At 40.4% G+C, this 21,568-nt stretch overlaps 1 protein-coding gene across 4 annotated transcripts in view; it reads right to left on the minus strand.

Moving 5' to 3' along the window:
• LOC129726808 (PDZ domain-containing protein 8) overlaps positions 1–21,568 on the minus strand; it is a 67,665-nt gene that overhangs the window by 11,301 nt on the left and 34,796 nt on the right. For all 4 annotated transcript variants that reach the window (XR_008728415.1, XM_055683929.1, XM_055683931.1 and 1 more), the window contains exons 2-7: positions 10,315–10,512; positions 10,011–10,203; positions 9,581–9,791; positions 8,441–9,436; positions 7,443–8,382; positions 7,276–7,357 (exon numbers count right to left, since the gene is read on the minus strand). Coding sequence is in view for 3 of the 4 variants with exons in the window: in XM_055683929.1 (XP_055539904.1) it covers positions 7,276–7,357; positions 7,443–8,382; positions 8,441–9,436; positions 9,581–9,791; positions 10,011–10,203; positions 10,315–10,512 (2,620 nt within the window). In the remaining variant the exon portion in view is untranslated. The remainder of the gene's footprint in view (positions 1–7,275; positions 7,358–7,442; positions 8,383–8,440; positions 9,437–9,580; positions 9,792–10,010; positions 10,204–10,314; positions 10,513–21,568) is intronic.

Raw genomic sequence — 21,568 nt, forward strand, 5'->3', positions numbered from 1 at the left:
AATGGGAACCACCCTTAGTGGATGGTTCAATGCTAAGTATCTAGAGATGACGGAAAATAAGAAAAAAGGACCCACGCAAACATGTGAATATCAGTAGTCGAGTGGCTTCAGATACGGAATAAATACCAAGAAGCTTACTAGGTACAAAACGAGGAGCTTCTACAGAGCGATTGACGGAGTCAGGAACCTGTGTAACGACAGGGTGGAACCTGGTTACCGATAGGTCTCAAATGGCCAGGCATTGTAAACAACACTTCGAAATGTTGTTGAACGGTGAGGAAATTAGTTAAGCCATCAAGGGGAACACGAGAGAAATAGAGGAGGATGGACAAGTTGTGTATCAGCGAACTTGTGACGTGGTGAAAAAGGGTTGTAAAGAACTTAAGAACCGTTTGAAAGACGGCTTACCGGCCTAACGTTTCAAAGTCGGGAGCGAATGGTGTGGTCTGAGAAGAAACTACCTAAATGACCAGGTTTTTTTATGGTGGGAAATCTGCAGGTAACAGACAGGGTGTGGGGATGGGTTATCTAGGGCCGACCCAATAAAACCCCCAGTCTCCAGATTTAATATTAAATGCTCCCTAGAACTACCGTTAGGTATTACTTCAGGGAACCGGCCTTTGTGCTTGATGCACCCTCTTTTTAAATTCGGCTAACTACTAGAAAACAAGAAGTTAGCCTACTCCGGCACTTCGATGATCACCCGTCGATTGGTGCCTTGTAGTGCTTGGATTATCCGGAAATTAATCGCGCTGACCACTCTTCAGATGGCCTTGTCCGCGCACATTGTACTAATCAAATTTTTCGGGGTGGTCCGGTCCGCTCACCACCAACACATCGCTGCTGGCTTGCACGAAACGAGGACATACGAAGAACACATGCTCTGCAGATTCCTCCGCATCTGAGCACTCGAGACACCACGGCGAGTTTGAATGGCCACATCTATGCAGATACTGCCAGAATCAACCATGGCCTGACAGGATCTGTGTCAGGTGAAAGTTGACTTCCTCATGTCGCCTCTCGACCCATCCGGCTACCGCCGGTCTATATGTCTACCATTGGTAGAGTTGGACCAGTATGTTAGTAGAGTTGGAACAGACTGTCTTGGTGACGGAGAGAACAGCATCCACCGTAGACCTACACATGCGGAAAGTAAACTGGTTGCTTGATAAACCGTTTCCACCTTCCTTGAATCCCACCAGTCTATTGAAAAAAAAAAAAACCTTTTCGGCAACAGGACCAGTCTCTGTCGCTTCCAATTATATGGAAAAAGGCAATCTTTCAAGCATTTCTGTATGACCGCCCTGAACAACCCGGGGGCTACCTTCATGGCCGTTTCAATGGTCATGTTCGGGATTCCGTCCAGTCCTGGCGTCTTGCTCAGCTTCAACGAGTTTGCGATATCAAGAAGTTCCTCGTTCGTAACACTTACCGCCTCCTCGACCTCTGCACGGCTGCCGTCACCTACAGTTTGTTGTGGTTGGACAACCGGAGGCCAGGGACTTGGATCGTGGCATGGAAATAGTCCCTCACTGATCCTTGCTAACATCTCTGGTGACTGTTCAGTCTGTGCCGACCCTCCCCTAGTGTTGGCCATTACGATCCTGTAGGCGTTACCCCACAGATTCGTGTTGGCATTAGCGTATAGGCTCGTTCGCTCGCCTACTGGTTGTGACTCGAATGCGGTACAATGCTCCTCTCTTTGTATGTCAGTACGCGCCCGCCGCAATCTCCGCCTCGCACGACGGCACGCTCTGCGGTGTTCTGCTATCGCGTCAGTCCACCAATTTACGGGCAGTCTTCCATTTCTAGGTTGCCTTATCCTAGGTACGGGCGTCGCACGCTCGCTATAATATAGCAGTTAGGTTATCAGCACTCGGGTGACACTACCCACCTTCGTGTTTTCTTCCCCAAATACATCAGCATCGAAGTATGATGTACTTTGTAGTACCTTTGCGTGACTTCCTCTCAACAAAAAATAAGTCCCTCTTATCAATAAAATTGGCCAGAAGGATGCATGACGAAACTCCTCCAGCGAATTATAATTGGTGGTATTTGGCAGGAGGAACGAGGCTCGGAATAGAAGAACAGTAAGCATGTAAAATAAAGGGTAGCACGTTACACACAAGCACTGAAAAAAAAAATAATTATAATAATAATCATGCCATTTTCCAATAGCGGTATTGCTAATAATAGAAGTGCGGGATACAGCAGACACCCGGGCATGTCTCACAATAGATCCGTAGTCCATACAGGAAAAAAAACCGTCGCCTACCCTCCAATTCCTGAACCAGTGTTGCCACATTTTCATCTGTACTGGGAGCTACAAAAATCTTTTTCATTTGTACTATTTCCGGGAAAAATTTGTACCAAAATCTGTACCACTGGCCCAAAGTCTTTTTTTTATATTTTTGAAAAAACAACTTCAACGTGAATTGTTTAGAGAAAACTGTGACTGCGTTGACTAAGTTTCAATTTCAAATCACTAGCTCGTTTGTCAATAAAACTCTTGCACACTTAAGAATGGGGCTCGGTAATGCATATTACCGAGCCATTGCGGTTCAATCTCCTGAAAATTCAGCTAAAAACAATGAAAAAAAACAACGAGATTTACGGAAAATGAACAGCAGCCGTTTTTTAACCGAGTGATGCCATTCTCGGCAGCGAATTTCTGAGATTTGGCAGTAAATTCTAAGTGCGTATATTGCAAGATCGCATTCATTGTAGTGTTGCAGAGTCGGTCGAAAAGTTTTGTCTAATCTTTTCTAGCCATTTGAACTTATCTGTACATTTTCTCGAAATCTGTAATCTGTACGGTACAGAATCTGTACCGAAAAACCGTGAAAATCTGTACATTTCCAGATAAATCTGTACAGTTGGCAACAGTGTCCTGATCAATCCTGGGCTGTAGAACGTCACGACTCCTCGCTATTTCAACTGTAGGTGCACTTATCACCGATGTTAGCCAGATTCAAGTTGAGCTTCGCTAAATCTTCCAACAGGATAGACACAATTTCTTGCACCGGGAGCCTACCTGTCGCTTTTATGACCGCCTTAATAGACTTTTCCGCTACCCAGTTACCGTTTCCGGATGAGATGCGGTACGGGTCTGGAACGATGGTAATGTCGGATTGCGAATCGCATGCTGCTTGGTATAGCAGCTGCTGTGCCGCGTAGCAGTGATTGAGGTTTATTTGGATCGCCCTCACGCCTGCGGCTTAATAACCGGCTTGCTTGCCGGACACTTCGGGCCCCCGTTGTGTGTTTTCCTCCCGTTTGCCATTACATACAATACACTTTGGAGGCTCCATGCAACCTCTACTTACATGGCCTGTACAGCCGTATCTTCTGCAAAGCTAAGACCGATCGATCCCTTTGTATAACAACGATCTATGCCCGCTCTCAAAGCACCTAAAGCAGTCATCGAGCTGCTGGAAAGTACCCAGGGGGCATACCTTTCTCTAGTGGCAGCTTTATGGTGGCTATCTGGGTCCCTGCTGGGACTTCACGGAGGCGAATGGCCTCGGTGGTAACCACCACTCCACACTACTTTTCGAAGGCTTGTGCAATGTCGTACCCTTCGATAATCTTGTGTAGATTCTGGATAGTCACCTCCTGGGTGAGCGCCCGAACTTGCACGCCCTCGCCAAGCACTTTTTGAGCTACCGTTTTATAAGAAGAGCCCTTTCCCTTTGCCTCTTTGCGGAGTTCCAGAATCATCTCACCGCTACGGGACCGACGGATTGTCCTGACATCCGCGCCAAAGTCTTTCGCCTCTCATGGCCTTCATGACTTCAGCGTACTTAGACCCATCAGTTTTGAGAATGAGTGCGTCGCTCCTACGCTTCGCCTTGCCTTTACACGGTTTATCGGGGTGTTTTCACGCTTATCCTGCTTCTGCCGCTTGGTGCTTACTACGGTAGTCCATAGACCGTTACCTGTGGCTTCACCCTTCTCTCCCTTGGAACAAGTTGGCCAGGTTGGCGAGCCAGCCTCTGAGCTTAGCTCTATCAACCGTCTTTTGGTGCTCGCGGGAGTCGTGTCCCCTGGAGACTGCCTTGTCCTCTTTACGGAGCAAACCTCTGCGAAGGTTAACACGTCCGTTTGCACGCATTTGGAAACGGTAGCGATTTCTCGCTTAAACACGAGATTGCGAGCTTTTTAGCTGCTTACTCTGGCGCTTGCGCACGCTTTTCCGCATCTTTGATACTCCTCAGGGTTTTATTGAACTGCTTTCTTGCATCGTTGATGAAGATACGTAGCAACAGAAGATTCTGTATTAAGTCTGTCTGTATTAAGTTAGACAGGCAGAGCTTTAACACTTGGGAGCGTATTCATTTGGCTTTCAACTACATGCAAGGCACCAGAAAAACGCTCATTCTTTGTCACCGTCGTTGGTGTCGCCCTAGGCGTAGTCGTAGCGTCGCGTTGGACGTACCAGCCTTTGTGCCAACCTTCCCTGCATCTTATGTTCTCAGTGGAGACCGTGAGATGCCGCCTCTGGCAAATGGGTTAAGCAGCCCATCAGACTCTACTGTCAATTCCTTTTCTCCTATTGTCCTACCCATTTTGTTTAAGTGGGTCCCCCTCCCAGCCGCAATTCTTGTCCATAGTGGAGTGGTCGCCCATGTGGCCCCATGGTGGCCTATGCCGAAACAGTGAGGTCATGGCTAGGGCAGGTCGCCCATTGCGCCTTATGAGCAACTATGTCGCCCCCAACCGGCGTAAGTCAGGAAAGGGATTTTGGTCCTAAGACCAATTCCCACCATCTTCTGCTGCATAATTTCCACCAGGCAATGAGTGCGGAACGTAGTGAAAGGCCTGCTAGATTTTACGAGACGGTGACCCCTACATCCGTTTGCGACCTCGCCGTTTCATGCCGTTGTCACACTACTAAGAAAGCTCGGTGCACAGGCGCCAGCTCACATCGTGGTATAGGAACGGGTACCGACTCATATCCTTAACTCTGCGATCAGTTGCCATAATTGGAGCCTTACTGGTATCGGACCCAATGGGCGTGGGGTAGTGCATTTAGGTGATGGAAGAGGCCCTACTCGCTCCGTCCGACCTGCTTACGGGTACCATGGCTTTTGCGGTCTGAAGTCCTACAAACTCAAGAAACTCCCTACCAAATTCTCATGCGATTTTTTGATATTACAATGGCTAGAAATTATACAATTATACCGAAGAGTATTACAGGACAAAAAAGATGGCTAAACTCTCGAAGCAATATCTTGTTTGGCAAGTAGTTTGAACCTGTGGCTGAAAAGCTCATCCTGTATCATCACAGGTACAATCTACAAGGAAATTTGACAGAAGAGTATCCACAAAAACGGGTGTTCAGGATCAATTCAACCCTTAATCAAATATGTTCCAATACAATCGACCGAAATTAGGTCTACCTAACACATTATCTTACTTTGAGCCCGACGGTACACTCATGCGCTCACTCAGATCACAGTCACATAATCAGTCTAATAAAGAAATTATAATCGAACACATCGTTTTGATAATTGCTCTCCCGCCGGTCATACCGAAACCCTTTGTCGTTCGGTACGCGTACGCAATCGAGTGGAATTTTTCTGTTTTTGTAAATTTTCTCTCGGTAGTCTAGCGTAACGAAAAAGTCGCAAACTTTGTTAAATAAACCACGCGAGTTAACACTATCCTGGATAGCAAAATCCTAAACAACGGTTGCTGCCTTTCTTGATGAGCCATGATGTAAATACTTTGTTTTGAGCGGTATAAAGCCAATAATGTCAATATTGTACCAAAAATCGCCAATCCGCCCAAGTGTCAAAAGCTGCTCCCAATAGAAAGATATTGGGCTCTGGTGAAGCGAAAGCTTTCAGGAAAGAAGCAGGATGTCAAAGATGACAAATATTTTCTTTCAATTTGGACCAGAGCTACCAGCAAGATCACCGGAGACCCTTTACAAATCCTAATGGATGAAGTGAAGCGCAAAGTACGAGATTTTTACATCAATGGAGTATAATGATGCTTTGAACCCGTGAATTTGTAAATAGTTTTGAAATAAATAGCCATGTAAGAAGAAAAATGCTTGGTGAGTTTTTTATTACATTTTTTGGGTGTCCGGATAATGTTGCGAAACTTTACGTACTCTTCATTGCGGTTCTGTTCACTATACAATTTCAAGCTATTCCTCAAAAAAAAAATTAAAAAGAATAATATTTGAGTTATAAGTTTAGTTCATGAGTATCTTTTTTAAATTTTTGAGCGTGTTCTTTCACCACTCGAAAGTGACTTTTTGATATCGAATGGCCCAATTCTTGTGAGGCGAAATGGGTTCTGTAACCTTGCGGCTACGCAGCTCCCCGTAAACTTTGGCCGTATGGGACAATAAAATAGATGTGGAAGAAAGGATTGTCTCCCCGAACCAATTGTTCATAGTTTTTTTTTTTTTTTATTCTCGCTTATTTTCCGTCGGTCTAGTTCCGCCACTGTTGTGGCCAATCACCGACGCCCAGGGAGGCGACTCCACACCCAGGACCCTAACTCACGACCCGTTTATTAACGGACCGGCGCCAACGACTTTACTTCCTCATGTGATGGAAGGCGTGATCCCAGAGATTTTTCGCCTCAGAAAATCTCCCGGTGTCGGCTAGGATTGAATCTAGACCAGTTGGGTTGGTTGTGAGTGGATCACGCCACCTCACAACCATCGACACCTATGTCGGCGGTGGGATTCGAACCCAGGCGTCGAGCGTGGTTGGCGGAGACGTTACCAACCACACTAGGCCCCCGCTCTTCATAGTTTTTATCATAACTTTCAGTACATATGATGCATTAGAAGTTCTCATTTGGAAGTTTAAAAAAACACGGAAGCCACAGAAGAAGAAACGTGAGTGTGTTGACCAAAAACCGCGATAGGCCACACAGCAAGGAGGAGATATGAAATTCACCAAAATATGACAGCTTTAATACTGCACCTTTAAATTCATTAAAGATTTTTATTCCAATCGTCAAAATATAAGTTATACTTTTATGTATGTAAAATAAGAGCAATAATTATAGGAAATATGTATATCGAACTGAAAATATAACTAGGAAATCATATTTCATCTGGCTTCTAATCACTATGCAAAAGATTAAAATTTGCTTACAATAAAGGAACGAACTTGAAGTAACTAAAAAGGACTCTTCGTATACTGACCAATCTTATTGAATATCAATAAAATATTCTTTCTCGATATGCAAAATTATAACCGAATTAAGCTAACCCAAGCAACCAAAACCGAGCCAGATTAATCTTACCTTTGGTGCAATCACCCTTGGCGGTGCTTAATACCGATTGGTTCAGAGTTTCGCAGTCCAGTGCGATATGCAGCTTGGAAAGCTGGAAAGAGAATACCGAAAGGAGACACGTAAGACGCAACCGGCATAGTGGAAGCGCCCTTTCCGGGGCACCGCGTTTCTCTCACCAGCTTGTTGATCTTCTCGGTTCGCACATCTGACTCGTACTCGGCGTAGATTGCTTTACTGGAACTTTTAGCCAGCGACATCAGCGTGTCAGAAGAGCCATACTCAATCAACGGTGCGACCAATTCCACTATCTGTTCCATCTGTAGGTCTGTGAGATCTTCCGGTAGGCCTTCCAATCGCTGTACTACGACCGTAAAAGGATTGGGGTTTATGCCGGCAAGTGATTGTTTACGCGGTGTTTGCTGTGGTGTCGGGGGTAAACTTTTGCTACTTTGGTTCATGGAAGAAACCATTGGAATTGCCAGATTGTTTACTGAATTCACTCGTTTCAATCCTTGTGTCAGTAGATCGCTGAAACTCTGACGATGGGATTCCAGTCGAGACTTAGCTGCCTGCTGTTGTTGTTCCTCTTCGACAATATCGACGAAGTCCTCAATCTCGATTGTAGGAGAATCCGCTTCAGTCACGCGAAATTCTGGTTGAGAACTTGTTAGAGGAATTGTCGGTGCTGCATCGCCGACATTGCAAACCGTGGAGCTTTGACACTTATTGATACACTTCTTGTGGCAACACATGGCACAGTCACGGCACTGGACAGCGTCCTTGAGCCAAATCTTCTTGCCACAGTAATCGCATTGTGTGGTCCGATGGAAATGCGTTCGAATGAAGTCATGCTGTTGTGATGTCTGTGAGGTTTGCTGTGATGGGGTTTTCGAGTCGACCGGAGAATCACTTTTGTCATTGTCATCCATCTTGTCGGCCGAACCCCGGCTAATACTGATCAGTTTGAGCTTTTTAATATTTTCCGTGCTACTTTTCATGGAGATACTGCTATTTCCTGCGGAAATGGCCGTGCCACTCCAAACAAATGACATCAAGATATCTCCGTAGCAATAGTTCTGATCGAATCCTGACTGCATAGAGAGCGGATGGCTTGATCTGGAATTGGAGAATCGATTAGCTTTGCTTGACACGCATATAAGTTATAAAAACTTACACATCAATTGCTTCCGGTGGAAGCAAAGGATACTTCTTCAAATGGTGCCCTAGTAGAGATTCATTACATTCCAGCAGAATACTGTTTACAGGTATATTCAAATAACCGAGTAATCGATGCTCGTCACTACTTTTTCCAAATACATTAACATTTAAGTACGAAAACTGTTCCATCAATTGGAAATTACACAAATCCCCCATTCGTATGAAGGAGTTAAACTCACAATCTACCGATGCGTGCTGGGGGAAACTATCCCCAAGTGATTTTCTACTAGCTGCTGATGACGTATCATTTTCCGACGATTTCCCGGATGTTTGATCTTCTTTCTTTGATTCCGGACGCTTCACTGGTGTATTGCCAGGCGTATTTGAATGGCTGGATTCTCCACCGCTTTCCTTTGAACTTCGCCGGGAAACTTTTGCCTTCTCTTTAGCAATGCTAGAGCCGATCTGAACGTTGTCCAAATTTTTAGTGAAACTTATATTCAAATTCGGGTCAATTTCCTCGTAGTCTTCCAAATCATCCAGCAAACCGTCATTCTTGATCGTACCGGAAACAATACGCTCGATGCGCAGCACAAACATGGGTCTGTTCAGAGATTTCATAACTTTGGCGACCTGATTGATGGTTGTGACTCGCTTCCCTTGAATCGAGAGTAGCAGATCTCCACGCTTAAGTTCCGCCTTCGACGCCGGTGTGTTTGGTATGACCGCTTCGATGGTGACAAACTGATCCTGTTGCTTGAACACGATTCCGATCTGTTGATTTTTAGCTTTGTGAATTTCAACATCGAGTGAAACGATCAGATTATTGTCATCCTGCTGTCTGGCAAATACCCAGGGCATGTGAGCCAGCGTCAGGGTGCAGTAGACGTGAGTCAATCTTGATGCGGTATTCAAGCGGCTGATTTCCTCTACGGTGACTTCCAGCGTTCCGTTCGGGACAATTTCGTTCAAATCGTAGTCTTCCTCTACGCGGTGGAAGAACGGTTTGTACCTGTGAAGGAGAGATACAGTGAAAACTACAACTAAAACTATTTGTGAACAGTGCGAAACACGACACTGCTGAAGAAATAATAATTCTTGGGCTCCTCAACCATTAATAATGCAACTATCAGTGCAAATGCAAAAAAAATCTTACCTCAGCTTATAGTTAGGGAGAGTGTGTTTCCGTCGTATTGCCTTACGAATTTGATTGGATATTAAGCTCGAAACGTTTGATTGCATTTGACGTCCTTGGAACTGCGATTGCACCTCTAAATCCACCTTCGGATCACCAACGAAGCTCAGAGACCAATGGGTGTATGGTTTGCGTGTAAACTGTAGCCGGGCGATACCAGACACCTGTTTGACTGTTTGGTAAAGAGAAAAGTGGAATGATGAGTTGCGATTTATTTTTATATAAATATACAGTTGAATTGCTTTATAGCGACATCGCAAGGGACCGTCGTTATAGAGAAATGTCGCGATAAAACGAATAATTTTTATGAATATAGAGCAGAAGGAATCATTGAGATTGTCGCTATAGAGAGATTTGTCGCTATATAATTTGTCGACTGTAGTTTACAAACCTTTCAAATCCAGTGACCCTTTTTTGCCGAGTACCATATCAGCGTCGATAGACAACCGAAAATGTCCCTCGTAGTGTAAATCTAGCAGAACGTCTAGACTCTCAATATGATCTTCCTCGGGATGCAGCTCAACCTGGTGAAGTCGAAAGTTTTTTATTTCCGGGAACTGATTGCCCAAATCGAGGTCTCGAATCTACAGAAAGAAAAAAAAATCAGTTAGAATCTTGCGACAATTCGTTTTCCCATCCGACCAAATCCAATGACAGTGCATTGCAGGTGTCGAAATAATAAAAATAACACTTACCGACAGCTTGTCGAACAGTTTTCCGGTGGTGGTTTTACTGATTAATTCATCCAGCTCGAGTGACAGCTTCCGGTGGAACCACTTCCGAACGCGGTTCGAATGGCGCAGTTCGAAGTATAGGAATTGCAGTATTAAGTTAATGGCCATTATGGTCGATTTACTCTCGGCATCCGGCGCTTTAATGCTGGCTAACAGTGTCTGAAAATGAATCGAGAGAAAATAAAAACCACGTTGAGGTGCGATAAAAAATACCTAGCCTTAAGACTAAAATGAAAAAAAAGGTTGAGTGAGCTCATTTTTTAACATTGAAATTTACACGCATTTAGTTTACATCCATTAGTTTCTGAAAGGATAATTAAAAACAATTTTCCAGTACAAGCGAAGATGATTTTTCGATGATTCCAAAAAGGCAATTTGCTTTGATCGTTGTTCGCTACTATAAAAGGCCACCTCCTGCCACGGTTATTAACTTAGTATGTACATTGAATTAATAGTCTCGAAGCTTCTATGTTCAGTACTGAAAATGTTTTGCTTCGTTCCAATGTTTTTGGAAAATCCTTTTTTCAATCAACAAAAAAATTTTATGGGGATGACTCTATAAATGAAATGATATTCAATTTAAAATAAAGTTTACACGATAATTGGGAGTTTTGATATCTATTAAGGTTAAAATCGGTCTCTGGACTGATGAAAGAGTTAGACAAGTCTATCGAAGTTTCATGTAAATATACAAGACGAAAATAAGACAGTAAAAAAAAATTACCTTTGTTTAAATGCACATAAATGGAGCATTGGAAACCATGTAATATTCCGTGTGGGATTATATTCACATGCAATGTGATTGAATATATTGTTAATTTGCATGCATATTTATATTTAAAGCTTTAAGTTTGTATCACTTAACGAACAAATTTACATGGCTTAAACGATTCTGTATTGTGCATTATTAACGGTGTGAAATTGTGTATTATTTTCACTTTATATGCTAGAAACCGTTATGTGCTTTCATTTGTGTTAGTTGTAAGTTCCATTTTTGGTACTGAGTTGATAGTTAATCAAGACATTTTTTTTTATTCCGCGTCCTGTTGCTTCTAATCGGTCATGGTATAGTTTATAAGACAAACTTATCCCATTCCATCTACGTTATTACGCGTTATGTACGAACAGTCACTGTATATTGTGCAACTAATGTCCAGCAGCGGTCTCCAAGCGGCGGTGAATGTGCAAAGTTTTCACATTTATTCATCTGGAGCACACAGAGGACTCACGCTGTTGCATGTTGAAAGAATTGCCCAGAAAGGCTTCATATAACGTGAATTAATTCACCTGTTTTGTGCTGACTCAGTGTCGTAATAATGTATAGACTGTTTCTATTCGACAGTATTCATCTAACAACTATTTCCGGAGTTAGTAGTATTGTTCAGGTAACCAACAAGCAATAAAAATAAAACTCAAAAATCGTTTTCGTGTGATTGATTCCAGGGTAACGAAATTTTAAGAAGTCAGATTGAGATACAAAAATAAGATCAACACAGTACAACAAATTAAAAACAATTTACTTTTTCTTCTGTGTATAATATTTGATGTATTTCGATGCAAAAAAAAACAAATTTTCCCGAGTTTGGACACATTTCACTTTGAGGGGCAACAATGGCGCCATTTTGAATTTCTTAGAAATCGAAAATTTTTAATGTTTTTTCGACGCTATGTTATTTTAAAGCAAAATATCAAAATTCTAAGAGTTTGTCTACATAACAACCAAGATCTAAGATCAGACAAAAACAAACCTCAAAACGAAAACAGTTTTGGTATAGTTTTATTAATTTCACAAAGCAAAATAATATCAAGTATGTACAGCATTAATTGATCCACTAAATTGATCTTAATGAGGTAGTCAAATTATATCTTATATTGAGGAAAAAAGTTTCCGAAGTCGATTGGTAGGTATCTGATCCACGCAAAATGTCAGCAACATGTCAATTTTGCCCCAATTCCCCTACAATACTGAAAAAGAATCATCTCGACGGATGATCAACTTATTTGAAATCTGTTTAATGTAATATCCAATATACAATAAAAAAAATTTCTTCACATAATCGTTCCCCTTTTACGGGGAGGGGGTCGCATTTTTCGCCAGGACCGGTCAAAACATGAATATCTCGCTTCAACTATGAAACGGAATCATCTCGTCTTCGATAAAGTTGATTCATTTAAAATGAATTATGTCTTTGGAAATTCATTATTCGCATAATTGTCCTATAAGCCATCTCTTCAGGGAGTTAATTCACCAATGTGATTATCATTAAAGTTTTTTGTTCGAAGAAATTTAGGTATATATGCTTAACATGTCACAATCACTGCACGTAGTACTTGATGGGCCTCCGTGGACAGTTTAAATAAAAGACTAAAGGAATGTCCTTTTCCCCTCTCCCCTTTACCCCCCCCCCCCCCCCACACGTACAACTTGTCTACGTAGAATGTAAATGCCCTCCATAAAGTCACTCGCAATCCAGTCAACGTTGTTTAAAAAACGAAGAATTGATTGAAATTTTCAAAATGATCACAAAATACAACAAGGTATACAGCCCTAGGGGTTGTATGAAATGGTAACGTAGGACTAAATGTATATATTATATGCTGAGATAAACTGTTCATAGGCAACACTACCGTTTATATTTGATGGTCGTTATTGTAAAACTAACGATGCATGAGTACATGAAAATTTTACACTAGCAGTAGTTGCGAAAATTGTCATAACTCTTATTTTTAAGCATCTATAGTTCTTAAAAGAACCGATTCCATAATCTTCAGTTAGAAATTCGTGCTACAGAACGCTGATGATCGCACCATCGGTAGCATTGAATATTTTGCTTGACCGCGGATAATAAAGTTTACTCTCCGCTGTGCCCTCCAGTAGCTGTGCCAGCTAAATATTCTGCCGTATGCAAAATAAAGGTAACATGAAGCGGAACTTTTTACACGCAGTCTTTTGTATCGAGTTCAGCCTAGATTATTGCCATTAGGGCGTGGCCACGCAGCTTAGAGAAAGAGAAACAAAACAAAACACCTTCGATACTACTGAGTGTTTTTCATAAACATCAAAAGAAAGTTTTGCTTTCCCGATGCGAAAATCACTCTGGTTCTTAGATTAACTAATTTTCGTTACTAATATTTGACTGATAACGGTGTTCGAGTGGGCAAAAACAAACAATTAAACCGGAAAATCATTCAGTTCAGCAGTGAAAATGCTTGAAATGAGGGTTATATCTTACTGTGATAAACAATTCGTAGGCAACACTACCGTTTATCTTTGGTGCGCCCTGGTCGTTATTGTGAAAATGATTATTAAGAAATAGATGAACATTTCACACTAGTAGTAGTTGTGAAAATTCTCATAACTCTTATCTTAAAGCATTTATAGTTCTGAAAAGAACCGATTCCATAATCTTCTGCTCGAAATGTATGCTACAGAACGCTGATAATCGCACCATCGGTAGCATTGAATATTTTGCTTGGTCGCGCATAATTTAATTTGCTCTCCACTCTGCCCTCGAGTAGCTGTGCCAGCAAAATATCCTGCAGCGTACGTTGGTAACTGTTTCTGCCGTATTCAACATAAAGATAACATGTTCCGCAGTGCCTGGAAGATGACTCGTATGCAGCTCTTTTTTCTTAATGTCACGTACCTCTAACAGCTTTACCCCACGCGCTAATGTGTGACAAACAAGACTGAAGCTGAATTTTTTCCACGCAGTCTTTTGTATCGAGGTCAGCGTAGATTTTTGCCATGAGGGCGTGGCCACGCAGTTTCGAGAAAGACAAACGGAACAAAACACTTTGTTGAGTCAAAATATGTAGGCAGTGGAATTTATTCCGTCCATGTTATTGTTATCCGTGCTCGGGAAGCTAGCCAACAGCGAGGGAAATGTATGCGAAAGCTTGACCTTGGAACTTTTCACCTTTTACCACCATTAAGCAGTAAAGCAACAATGTTAAACATTATATCGTCAGTTGAATTCAATACTGGCACAACTCAAAATTCATAGTTTCGAGAAAAACGCGTTCAAAAATTTGCGTCAAAAATTTCTTTTTTCATTTGCGTGAAAAATTACAATTTTAAGACTTCCCATTTTTATTGAACTTGTTTGGGTCTATCATGTGCATATAATCAGCAAGTTATAAGAATTGTAACCTCATTTTTCTGTTTTTTTTAGGGTTATTTTAGATTAGTGTAATAAAGGCACATCTACTATATTTCTGGAAATATTGTGAATTTTGAAACGGGTATTTTTGAGATAAAACTTTATAGTATTTGCTATCGTTTGCCATCAATAACTCAAAACTGCAAAATTTTGAGTTGTGCCGGTATTGAATTCAACTGACGATATCAAACAATTGTTACACATGTTATCTATCTACCGACATATAAATGACTATGATGCATTAAGTCGTTTGCTTGCTATAATCGCTTGAAATCAGACGCAACACTTGCCAGTTCCATTTTCAATTTTACAAAATGTAATCTAGTATAGAAAACAAAGACGTAGTCCTACGTCAAAGAACCGAAAAACCCACCATCCATTCACCTAAACGTCGACCTTCATACCGCTTGTTCACTCTACTTTCTTTATTTAAATCTCTTCAAACTAAGTTAGTTTCAGCTTTAAGTAAGAAAACGTTCCTACGAATGGCTTCTATACAATTCCCTCATATGTTAAAATCGCTAGACATCGTGCTTCTAGGAAATTATCGAAACCCTTCCCACTTTATGATCAATCCCCCTTTACGCTGCGTTTGAGAACAAATTTCCTTTTTCAAACATTTTTCGGCAATTGTTATCTTCTCCGATTCTAGGCTTTCTATGTCTTCTAGGTTTTCAATTCTTGGCTTTGTCCCTGTCACCTATAGTTACCAGGAAAGGAGAACTGATCGCTGCTATTCTTTTTGTTGCCCTATTCCATCGCCAAGTGGCCGTCGTCATTTCTCTCACGGGAAACAAGGTGTCTAATATCAGCACTTTATTCCGGCGAACGAATATCGAGGAAATATACTTTTTCAGACTACGCAACGAAAGGTTGCATCGAATATCTGTCTGTCTGTGAAAATGGAATTTTGTCCTCGAATGGACCATTGACTGAACTACGCAACGGTTTAATTAAACAGCCCGTGCGTTGCACGGTATCCGATATCACAGAAGTTAGCAGGAAAACACTTCCTCAGGCACGACACCAGAAGTTTTTATAAATCAGAAACTGGACTGTGTCAAGCTCTGCAATGTTCAATGACAGGGAAGGGAACCTGATTATCAATGGGACACTCTTGAGGCTATGCTTTTAAAACAACACTTCGAGGTGTTGTTGAACGGTGAGGAAGATAGAACCGTCAACAGAAATAGAAACTAATTAAAGAAGGATGGAAAAGATGTGAATCGTTCAAGCTGGGATGAAGTAAGCGCTAATGCGTGTAATCCATCGTTTCATCCTGAAAGTTTGGGTCGAAAACAAACTCCCATAGGACTAGTTGGACGGACTAATTTGCCTGGTCTATAAAAAGCCCTTGACTCGATGGCAGTAATTATCGGGTCATAACACTATTAATTCAATTCTGTTTGTAAGATTCTCTCCCACAGACCGTTATTATAAAAAAATGTACCAAAGAATCTGAGTACACCACTCGATTCGTTATGACGTCCAGAATGTCTGGTCAAAATTTCAAAATCATCGTACGGTACATTATTGAGTAATGCCCTTTTGAAGGTTGTAAAGTACAAAAAAGTGTTATAAAAATGACGAAATACTTATTGTAAAGCATGTTTTTCAACCACCATTCTATGAAATTACTTCCAAAATAGTTTCTACATATTCCAAGGGTTATATTTCAAGACGTTAACAATTGGTGAAAAGATTTATTTGAAAATTCCACAGTGCACAGTGGTCTATACTCGAAAAATCGTGAACGTTCTAGATTTGACTGTGAAAAATTGATTTTATGTACTCATTGTCTTCAGCAAAATTGTTTCATAGAACAAAGCCTTACTTTTGGCGTTTTTAGTTTTTTAATCAATTCACCTAACAATTAGATAAAAAAAAAATTTCCTAGTTTCCAATATACCATATTGCTTCCTTCAGCAAAGTTGTGGAAAATTTCAAAAGATAAACAATTGCTGAATACCGCGATATTCTATCTGTACGTTGGACACTACAAAATAGAGTTTTTGTGGAACAGCCCTCTTTAAAATCAGTTTTTTGTCTATAACTTTTTCTATGATTATCAAAACAATAATGATTAAAATGATTAAAAAACTAAAAACGCCAAAAGTGAGGCCTTGTTATATGAAACAATTTTGCTGAAGACATTGAGTACATAAAATCAATTTTTCACAGTCAAATCTAGAACGATCACGATTTTTCGAGTTTAGACCACTGTACACTGTGGGATTTTCAAATAATTTTTTCCACCAATTATTAATGGCTTGAAATATAACCCTTGGAATGTGAAGAAACTATTTTGGAAGTTATTTCATAAAATGGTGGTTGAAAAACGTGCTTTACAATAAGTATTTCGTCGTTTTTATGTCACTTTTTTGTACTTTACTACCTTCAAAAGGGCATTACTCAAAAATGTACCGTACGATGATTTTGAAATTTCGACCAGACATTCTGGACGTCATAACGAATCGAATGTTATACTCAGATTCTTTGGTGCATTTTTTTATAATAACTGTCTGTGGGAGCACCGTGGGCGTTATTTTAGACCAGTTCGTGACGTTGGACGGTCTGAAGCAAGGTTGCAGTGTCTCAAATCTGTTGTACAACACTGCGTTAGAGGGTGTAGTTCAAAGAACTGGGGTGAAAAGTAATATTATCGCAGAGTCTAATTTGCTCTCTGGCTTTGTGGATGTTATTGATGTCGTCAGTATTGACCGCAGAGTAGTGAATTAGGCATGCGTGCCTTTTAAGGAGCAAGTAACGGGAATTTTACCTTATCATCAACTCTATCGAAACAAAGTACAAGATGGTTTGTAGAGAGTTCGGAAACTCGTCGAGTATTGGTATCTCTGGAGTAAATTTGTCTACTTTGGTACTTTTGGGACATGTGACAAAGATGTTAGCCGCGAAGTGAAGGAACGAATAGCAACAGGGCTTTCAATGGTTTACGTATCCAGCTGCAATCTTTACAGAACACTGATTCTTCCGGTGGAACTCTACGATCATGAGGTTTGTTTGATGAGAGAGCACTTGAGCTTGGTCGTAGTATCCTGCGTTCAATACTTAGCAGTAAACAGGAGAATAGGATGTTGTAGTGATGGCTCATATACCACAAGGTGTACCAAGCATACCAATATGCGGATATCATCAAGCAGATAAAATACAGCAGACTACAGTGGACTGGCCAGGCGGCACCCGACAGAAATCGGTGACTCCGTGGTAGACCCCGTCCTCGTTGGATGAGGACACCAGATCAGCAGTTTTAAGGGCGATTGGAGAAGACTAGTTCAAGATCGAGCGATGTGAAGCCGTATCCTGGATTCGGCAGTGAGTCGTTGAAGAACTTTCACCGTAGAAGTAATGTATGTAAATTTGTTATTTTTTGTGATTTTCGGTGTTTTCTGATTTTTTTCTACAGGCAAGTTTAAATTACTTTCAACAAAGACGTCTAATTTAAGTAAATTTGATTGTATTTGTAAAATTAACGCATTTCTAGTAATTTTACAACCCGACATATGCAGCAACCTGGACGGCAACCTTCTCACGAACAAGTATGAGGTGATTGAAATGTGGAAGCAGTACTACGACGAGCACCTTAACGGCGACGTAACAGTGGTTGCTGGGGAAGTGGTAGTAGATCTCGAAGTACGCGCGGATTACGACAGAATTCCAGTCCCTGACCTCCAGGATGTTAAAGAAGATGTCGACCGGCTGAAAACCAACAAAGCAGCTGGAGATGACCAAATCTCCAGCGAGCTATTGGAACACGGTGACGAACTACTGACTAAAGAGCTACACTGCATTATTGCCACGGTTTGGGAAGAGGAGTTAGTACCAAAGGAGTGGATTCGTCGACATGAAATAGGCGTACGTATCAATCAATCGAGATCAGTTATGGCAGATTATAGACGCAGTAGTTCAAGTCTTGGAGACACTCTCGAATCCTCTCGAATCTCGACGAAGGTTACGGCAAAGTGATGGATTATCGTACTTGATATTCAATATCGCTTTGAAAGGTGTAATAAGGAAGGGCGGGTATTAATACGAGCCGGGCGAATTGGACTGACCATGAACTCATCAAGACTAAATACATGAGAGAAAGAGGTTCCAGAGAAGACATTGACAACCTTCCACCAGGTATTCATATTAGCGGTGATGAAATCGAGGTGGCAGACGAGTTCGTGAACCGGGGCTCACTGCCGACAACGACACCAGCAGAGAAATTTCTTTGAAATTATGGTAGGAGATCGTGCTTGGAAATTAGCGTCAAAAACTTCTTATGTCATTTTCACAAAAAAAATCGAATTTCAGGACTTTCCATTTTTATTGAACCTGTTTGGGTCCAATATGTAATGGGCATGTTGTACGAGTTCCAACCTGATTTTTCGTCTTTTTTGGGATTTTTTAAATTTGTGCTATAGAAGCACATCTAAAAATAAAAAATAAAATTTGAAACGGGGCTTTGTGAGATGAAATTGCCATTGAAAATTCAAAAATTATGAGATGTGCCAGTATTGAACTCAACTAGCGATATATTTAAGATTACATTGGACGACAAAGGCGAAAAGAGTATTGCCCTTGAGCTTAAACTGGAAAAATACGAAAGATTACAACTGTTCAACCATTTTCATGAATTTTTGTGTCCCTTGCGTGCTCGGAAGTCCTTCAAAGGTCGCAGAGTAATGGCTCACCGGGTTCGTCGCTTCTACGTTCGTTTACAAGAACATTTAAAACACCGAAGACTAATTGTTTTTCGCTTTAGTCGATCATTTGTTAACACAATGTTGACCAAGGGCTCAAAATGAAAATAAATGACAGATTATAACTTTTTAACCGTTCCCGTGAATTTTGGTGCCCTTAGTCACCTAGAAAAAACGTAAAATCTTCAAAGATTCATGCGTGTTATGATATGTATGACATTTTGGAAAAGACAAGCAACTTTCATTTGTAAATTATATGTCTATTTAATACTTTGTTCTTTTTTTTTTCTTCATCTAGAATACTTTGTTATTATCTTTATTGATTTTCATAGTAGGGTGTCGAACGTCTTCGATAGTGGTTTTCTTCGGCAGCAATCGTATGCAAAAACCTTCCGAAGAAAACCACTGACGAAGACGTTCGATACCCTAATTATCCTTCTTTTAGACTAAATCTAAATAAAAAAAGTTCAAATCAGTTTGAGATAAACTCATAATTAATTAATTAGTTAATTTGTGCTTCCTCTCAACCTTTAAGATGAGGTTAATTTGGGATAATTTTTTATGGTAAATTCAAGTTCATTGTTTTGGATTTTTCTGTTTTTGTAAGAACTTATTGAACCGAAATTGATATTACAAATGGTTTACTTTCTGTTCAAAACGATTGAAATAAGTTTGGTTTCTAGCAGCGTTTTTATTAATTTTGAGTGAAATTTGTTGTATTTTTCCCTTTTTTATCCTACTTGCAGAAAAGATTATATCTTTTCAGCTTCTACAAAAATATCTAGCCATACTGAGATAACTTTTAAGTCCATTTTGTTTTTATCTCTTATTTTTGTGTTTTCCATTTTCGTATTTTAGAAGCTCTCTTCAGGAATTTTGAACTAAGTTTCGGTTATTTCCTCTTTGGCCTCCAATTTTGTTATGCTAGAAGTCATTTAGAGTGTATTCATAGTCTATTTTTTATCTGTGTTTAGAAGTGTTTTCAATCTTCCGAAACATAATTTGTGGTTTTATTTCTTTTGGTTTATTCTGTGCTATAAAGCGTAACCGCTCCTATATACGTATCAACATCTATAATCATTTATTGCTCTTAGTTATCCAATTTACCGTCAAATTTTCCATTTTTTTTTTCAAAGTGGAAGTAATTTTAATTTAAAAAATCGAGAGGAAAAATACAAGTGATCAGAAGCTTTACTTCACAAGAAAATAACCAAATTTTACCGTAAATTGGGCAAATAGAAGCGATAATATGAGTCTGGCAGTTGAGATGAATATAGGAGCGGTTCCCCAATAGAGGCATTTGTAGGTATTTGGATTTAGTTGCTGGTTTAAGCTATAAAGCTATAGAATTTCTAGCATAAACTTGTATGAGATCAACATTTCAGCTTTTTTTACAAAAAAAAAGTGGAAGAGGTTGTTTATAAGAAACGACCGCAAGGTTAACGTAGAATTACGACAGCCTGTCTTATGTCAATAAAATTTTGCAATAGCTTTGGGAATAAACTCGATTAGGGTTAATCATTTTAATGGTGTGAAGCGATATATTTTTCTGTATATGTTTCGTACATTATTTTTGCTTTAATGGAATGGAATGGGATAACTGGAAAAATAGGTGTGACTAAATTATTTCCAGTTATACCATTCTACAACGTTCGAAAAAAAAAATACATCTCACTCATTCTGGGTCAGAGCGATCATTTGATAAGCTCCACCTTTATTTTTAGTTTTAAAGTTTTTCCTCAGTTTCGTAGCACGGATGTACAAAAATTATTTCTTGTGGACGTTTTGTCGAGCCGGACCGATAGCACTCTCATGAAGGCAACAAAATAACATGTATTGTGTCGTGTTGCGCGGCTTGGAAGGAAAAAATGTTTTTTCCCCGTGTTGCATGGAAGCAGATTGTTCTCCGGGTTCGAATCACCGTAACTTTAATCTTTTCGGGTTTCAATTGATTTTTTTCGGTGAGATTTATTAAAACAAAACAACTAAATAGTTTACGTTTCAGCTTACTAATTTTTCAGCCATCCTCAGAACTTTAATTATACGAAAAAAAAAATACAAATTAAAATAATGTCACATATTCTTCGAAATATCACAAATGTTACAAGACTTACAAACTATTTTTTTTTTTTCGTGTGCATCACCGTGTGGATCCCTCTAACTTCTATCCATTCTCATTTTGCGCGCGTTGTCGATCAGCAGGTTGATTTTTGTTCTCGTACACCTCTCTGAGTTTTTTAACCATGCCAATGTATGTATTGGAGAACCCCAGTGCATCGCGTTGTAGATTCACTGATCTGTTCCCGCTCAGTTTAATGTGGAGAGCCTCCACCGATATTCTGCTTT

The sequence above is a fragment of the Wyeomyia smithii genome, chromosome 3 (assembly GCF_029784165.1).
Source record: "Wyeomyia smithii strain HCP4-BCI-WySm-NY-G18 chromosome 3, ASM2978416v1, whole genome shotgun sequence".
In the NCBI taxonomy this organism is placed as follows: Eukaryota; Metazoa; Arthropoda; class Insecta; order Diptera; family Culicidae; genus Wyeomyia; species Wyeomyia smithii.